The sequence below is a fragment of the Prionailurus viverrinus genome, unplaced genomic scaffold (genome assembly GCF_022837055.1).
Source record: "Prionailurus viverrinus isolate Anna unplaced genomic scaffold, UM_Priviv_1.0 scaffold_35, whole genome shotgun sequence".
Classification (NCBI taxonomy): Eukaryota; Metazoa; Chordata; class Mammalia; order Carnivora; family Felidae; genus Prionailurus; species Prionailurus viverrinus.
This window is the reverse complement of record NW_025927605.1, coordinates 2,323,445-2,329,444: the sequence shown is the minus strand read 5'-3', so window position 1 is coordinate 2,329,444 and position 6,000 is coordinate 2,323,445. Positions and strand designations below refer to the sequence as shown.

The window sequence follows — 6,000 nt, the reverse complement described above, 5'->3', positions numbered from 1 at the left end:
GTGGCCATAATTCAAGAGCCTAAGACCCCGAGATGAAGATTTGAAGAGAGATCATGAAAGATAATTTATGGTGGGCAGAAATCAGTAAACTGGGACAAGAGCAGCAGCTGAGTCCAGGGGTCAGTGTCTGGGAGTAATTTAGGAAAGTTCAGTGCTGACAGCTGTGTCTGGAGTTGAACGCCAGGGCCAAACCAGCTCCTGGGCTGCTCGGCTGCTTCAGGCTAATGAAGCTCTGGCTCAGGACACAGAGACAGCTGTGGTATGGCAGAAGTCAGGGCCCCTGGGGCCCCAGGCCCAGCCTGGCTGCTTCATAGCAGTGTAACCTTAGGCAAGTCCTTAGGAAAGAAGGAAAGGAAACGTCCACTGAGTGAGTCCAATGCCCTTTCACATACATTGTCCTCAGTACAGTTTATCCAGGAAGATGATGTATGTCCTTATCTTACAGGAGAGTAAGCAGAGATCATCAAGGTAACCAAGATCATTCTGGGCTATCTGGCTAGGGAGTGGGAAGACAGAAATACCAGTCAGAGCTTCTGAACTCAAGTTCTGGGCTCTTTTCCCTGAGCTTTCGCTTTTTTCGCTGTAAAACAGGGACAATAATGTACCCACCTTGTGAATGAAGTCACCCATAGTAGGTTCTAAATAAACCGTTCCCTTTTCACAACCTTGGTCTTGAAGAGAGAGTAGTGGCCACTTTCTTCCTAGGAATGGAGTAATCTTTTACTTTTGCCCCTCCCCCCCCCCATCCGGTTTATGGCACCTTTTTCCTAGGAATGAAATAATCTTACTTTTGCCCTTCCCCCCAATCAGATGTGTGGATCGAGGCCCCAGGAGGTGCCTCCGAAGGGAGGGTATTTGGATTTTGGTTTCCCCTCTGCCCGGATCCCCAGGCCTTCTCCTGACTCTGGAGGGCTGGCTCCCTCATCTCCTCCTCCCCAGTTTTGGCGGGTGAGTTGACATCAGTGGGTGTTCCCGGGGAAGGGGAACTCTGAGCCCAGCTCCAGGAGCCCCTTCCCCCACGGCCCAAGACAGCCCCAACCTCCTTCCTTAGATACTGCGGCGTGGAGAGGCCCTCTGAACTCCCAGCCCCTTTCTTCTGCAGATCCGCGATAGCAACACGCTAACCCCCTTCCTCAGCCCCCGCATCGAAAGAGAAGGGGACGACTAGGGTCCCGGGAGCGGATGCTCAGAGACTCGGGAGAGTCCTTGGGCGCCACGCGGCTCAGCCCAGGAAATGCGTCCCGGTTCTGGGGTTACGAGGGGAGCTGTCCAGCCCCGCAGGGTGAACTAGAAGAAAGAGTGGGCCAACGCCGACCCGCCGGAGGGAGCGGCGGGCGCCGGGGCGGGGTGGGGCATCGACTCCCCCTCCGGCCCGCGGGCCCCGGGCGTCGCCCCCGCCCCCCACGTGGCCGCAGCCGTCCCAGCCCCTGCGAGGAAGCGGCGCGGCTTCCTGGGGCTTGGGCCGGGGATATAGGCGCCCCCGCCCGGGCTCGGCTCAGCGCCACCGCCCCTCCTCGCCTGCTAGCCGCGCGATGGCCTCGCTCCGGGCAGAGCGCGCCGCCGGCGGCCCGCGGTTCTCTACGACCCTCGCGGGGCGACCGGCAGCGCTCCGCCTCCTCCTCCTGCTGGGCGGTGAGCGCTGCGCCCCGGGGCTCGGGCGGGAGGCGCGGGAGGCCCGGAGGGGAGGGGGGGGGCTGGACCGCCAAGGCCGAAACGGGCCCCGGGGTGAGGGCGGAACAGCGCTGTCCTCCGACAGTCCCCGGCTCCACCTCGGTGAAGGCGCAGCGCGAACTGCTTCCCACTTGGAGGAACGTGGGGTGCCGGGGGCCCGGCGGAGAGGTCTTGGGAGGTCTGGGGCTGGCCTGGAGGAAGAGGGTTTGGGGTCTGGATGTGAGTGGGAGGGAGCTGGTATCAGCCCTCTCTTCCAGTCACTGAAGCACCCCTTGGGAGCCTGGATTATTCTTCTTTCTCTTCTGCGAGTAGCTCTGACTTCCAAGGGTCTCAGACCCCTCCTCCAGGCTCCACCGCCTAGATCCCCGCCATCCTCCTTCCTTCCCCCATTTCTGCTCACAGCTGTCCTGAAGCCCCAGGAGTCCCTGGCTCAGCTTCTTCCCACTGAAGGCAGCTTGAAGTCAGAAGGTGTGTACCGCGCGACTCTGGGAAGGTGGCCGAGGGCAACGAGGAGAGCTAGGTCAGTGGGGAGGGTCCCTTTCCCACAAGGCAGGCCCCAACCCCAAATGAAATCGCACTAAACTCCCTTCCGTTCTCTCCTGGGGTTCCTTGTGGTCTTTCTCCCTCTCAGCCCACAACCCACCCTCCCCGCACCCCCCCCCCCCCCGCCCCCAGCTCTGAGCTGGCTCACCTCAGGTGGGTTAGAAGACCCCAGAAAAAAACGTATATGGATGTTCCCCATCAGGCTGGGAAGTGCTGAGCACATGGAAGGCATTAACATTTTTCTGAGCTGAGACTCTCTCCTTGGGAAACTTTCTGAGGCTGTTCCTGGTGGCTGCCATGTCTGAAGACAGGAACAGTGGAAGTACCTGGACCTGAGGGCTTGGAGGGAGGGCCAGGGGTGTGGTCAGTGTGCAGCATCTGTGCCCACAGAGAACAAGATGGAGGACTATAAGGCGAATGCCCAGTTTTGCTGGCAATCTTATAAGGAGCAGATGGACTCTATCCCCAAGGACTGGTGCGACTGGACCATGATTAGCAGGTAGGGGCAGTGCTAGGGCAGCTTGGACCAGGGGTGGGGCCTGCTCCTTGTGTGTGGGCCTTGAGTGTGGGGTATTCCTCTCTCTGGGCCCAACCCCATATTCACTCTAGTCTTCCCTTGCTTCCAGGCCCTATAGCGACCTGCAATATTGCTTGGAGCATTTTGCAGAAGCATTTGGCCTGGGTTTCCCCAATCCCTTGGCAGAAGAGATCATCTTTGAGACTCACCAGATCCACTTTGCCAACTGCTCCTTGATGCAGCCCACCTTATCAGACCCTCCAGAGGATGTGCTCCTGGCCATGATCATAGCCCCCATCTGCCTCATCCCCTTCCTTGTCACCCTTGTGGTGTGGAGGAGTAAAGACAGCGAGGCCCAGGCCTAGGGTGGTGGTATGAGCTATTAGCAGTCATCTTACTCCTTTCCCCTGCCACCACCAGGTCTCTCTCTCTTCCCCTCCCTGCCTCCTTCTCTCACTCTCACCCCCACCACAGACCCTTGAATTGCTGGAAATGGAAGCCCAGTGGTGGCACAAGTTTTGTAATCTTCAAAATAAAACTTTTTTTTTTTTTTTTTGGTACTATCCCCTCCCCATCCCAGAGTCTCTACCATTTCCCACAGCTCTGGGCAGCAGAGCTGGAAAATCTGGATACCAGCACTGTTTTGTTCACTTGCCTGCTCCTCACTATTCCTCTCCCCCCACTTGAAAGCCACCCCCTACACTGCTTCCTCCCAGGGCTGGGCCTTTCCTGTCCTTATCCAAAACCAACACCAGGAAACCTGCAGGAAGAGACTCCCTTCCGGCTTGGATGGCAGCTGGGGAGGTGTGGGGGAAGGGGCAAGGGTGGAATCTCTGCTGTGACTCCTGTGGGAAGGAAGGGGGACTGCCTAGGAGCTCTGAATTTTCCTCTTTTTCATGCCTCAGTTTACTCCCAGGGCCTAGGAATAGAAACCTTGATATGACCAAAAAGAGTTCATTCCTAAAGAGCTCAGGATTGAAGGGAAAGGCAGTGGGACTTATTCTACTAACTCCACCACAGAACTCCCCGTCCAGGTCCCTGGCCCTCATCCTACATTGTCCTGGACCCTGGGGGTGTGGCCTACAGCCTGTTAGCACACTGCCCCCTGGTGTCCACTGGAGCTAACAGCCAGAAGATGGATATGACCTGGAAGCAGCTCAAAGCTGAGGAGACTGGACCCTGGAATCAAACATCTGTCATCCCCATAGCAACCATTAGTTCTTAGCAAACCCTTCTATCAGCTTCCTAAGCCATACTGATACTCCTCTAAGACACCTTCCCACTTTCTAGGGACATACCTAGCCTCTGAACTCACCATTTCTGTATATGAATACTCTTACATGTTCCCTGGACAGTGAGGCCCAGTTTTCCCCCAGAGAACCTTCATCTTCAGTTCTTCCAGATCATCAAAAATACTGGAGAACAAGGACAGCTGGATGGCTCAGTCAATTAAGTGTCTGACTTTGGCTCAGGTCATGATGTCATGGTTTGTGGGCTCGAGCCCCACATCAGGCTGTGTGCTGACAGCTCAGGCAGAGCCTGGAGCCTGCTTTGGAGTGTGTGTCCTCTCTCTGCCCCTGCCCTGCTTGTGCTCTGTTTGTCTCTCTCTCCCCAAAACAAATAAACATTAAAAAAATACTAGAGAATAACTTTATTCTCCATAAAGACACCTGTTTATTTTCTGTGGCACGTGGAGCCTTGTCAGGGACTTTCCTTCCCTCCTTGCTGAAATATTTGCCTCCCTGAGTACATGCATATCCATTTCCTTGGGACATGCCTGTCTATTCCACAGATAGATATCTGTATGCTTCCTAGAATGTATCTACTCATCCTCTGAGATAGACTTCTCTCAGGGCATATCTGTCTCTCTAGGGGCATACCTGTTCCCTGGGACATTTTGGGTTTTCACCTGAGATAAGTCTCTGCTCTGTTCCCATGAATGCATTGGTCTTCCCCAGGGATATATCTATCCTCCTTTTGGCCCATATTTGCCTTCATGTGTTTTACTAATGTACATCAAGGGCATACTGGTATAAAATACTGTGTATGGTATATTGTGTTGGAAAGATAAGTTAGGACTTGGTTTCTGCTCTCAATGACTTTCCATCTAGTACGGGAGCTGACATGTGTACCAATCAACAAAAGCAATGGAGTGTGTGATTAGAGTCACGAAAGGGATACAAACCAAATGTTATCTAAGTGCAAAAAAAGGAGGGGTCACACCTAGCTGAGGTGTGATCACAGGAGGGTGATTGCAGAGTTTGTACACGACTAGGCCTTAGGATGGAGTGCATTTCCCCCAGGGAAGAGAATAGGAAAACAGGTGAATTAGGAAAATATTGTGATAATCCAGGCTTGAGAAAAAGAGGACATGGGTCAAAGGAGTGATGAATGGGAAATAGAAAATAAAAAGTAGAAGAAATGATTAAAAACAGGGGAGGGACTTTGGATATGAAGGAGATGAAAGAGAGGAGAGGTTAGAGCTGATTGAGGCTTTGCATCTGAGTTACTAGGACAACGATGGAAGTAATGGTAGAAAATGGCCATTAGGGAGAGAAGCTGGCATGAAGAAAGGGATTTACAATATGAGCTAAAAACGGAACAAGCTTTTACGTCCCACAGAGAGTTAGAAATGGGAGGGGTGTTGGTGGTGGAAAGAGATTGGAGCTGGAAATACAGATTTAGGAATCTTTTGCACAGAAATGTCAAGTGAAACCATGAGAAGGATGAAAGTTCTTAAGACAGAAGATGTATTGCAAAGAAAGCTAAAAGGGCACCTGGGTGGCTCAGTCGGTTAAGCTTCCAACTTTGGCTCAGGCTATGAGCTCGAGGTCCATGAGTTCAGGCCTCTATGCTGACAGCTCAGAGCCTAGAGCCTGCTTCAGATTCTGTGTCTCCCTCTCTCTCTGCCCTCCCTCACTCACACTTTGTCTCTCTCTCTCTGTCTCAAAAATGAATAAACATAAAAAAAAAAAAAAGAAAGAAAGAAAAGAAAGCTGAGAGGGCACCTGGGTGGCTCAGTCGGTTGAATGTAGCTCAGGTCATGATCTCATGGCTCATGAGTTTGAGCTCCAAGTCGGGCTCCGCACTGACAGTGCAGAGCCTGCTTGGGATTCTCTCTCTCCATCTCTGTACCTCCCCTGCTCGCATGGTTCTCTCTCTCTCAAAATAAAGAAAAAAAGAAAAGGAAAGGAAAGAAAGCTGAGGTTAGGTTCTTAGGAAATGTGCACATTTATTTTTTTTAATGTTTATATTTGAGGGGGGGGGGG

The 6,000-nt window shown here is 53.1% G+C and overlaps 1 protein-coding gene across 2 annotated transcripts; it reads left to right on the top strand.

The window, feature by feature from the left end:
- Positions 1 to 1,159: 1,159 nt before the first annotated feature.
- On the top strand, positions 1,160 to 3,286 carry RAMP2 (receptor activity modifying protein 2). Of its 2 annotated transcripts, none has more exons than XM_047846053.1 (4): positions 1,160 to 1,632; positions 1,984 to 2,139; positions 2,605 to 2,713; positions 2,841 to 3,286. In XM_047846053.1, the coding sequence occupies exons 1-4, from the start codon at positions 1,533 to 1,535 to the stop codon at positions 3,094 to 3,096; spliced, it is 621 nt and encodes a 206-aa protein (XP_047702009.1). In that variant the 5' UTR covers positions 1,160 to 1,532; the 3' UTR covers positions 3,097 to 3,286. The 2 variants fall into 2 exon arrangements, with proteins under 2 accessions (XP_047702009.1, XP_047702010.1); XM_047846054.1 differs by having other exon boundaries at positions 1,274 to 1,632; positions 2,074 to 2,139.
- Positions 3,287 to 6,000: the final 2,714 nt, after the last annotated feature.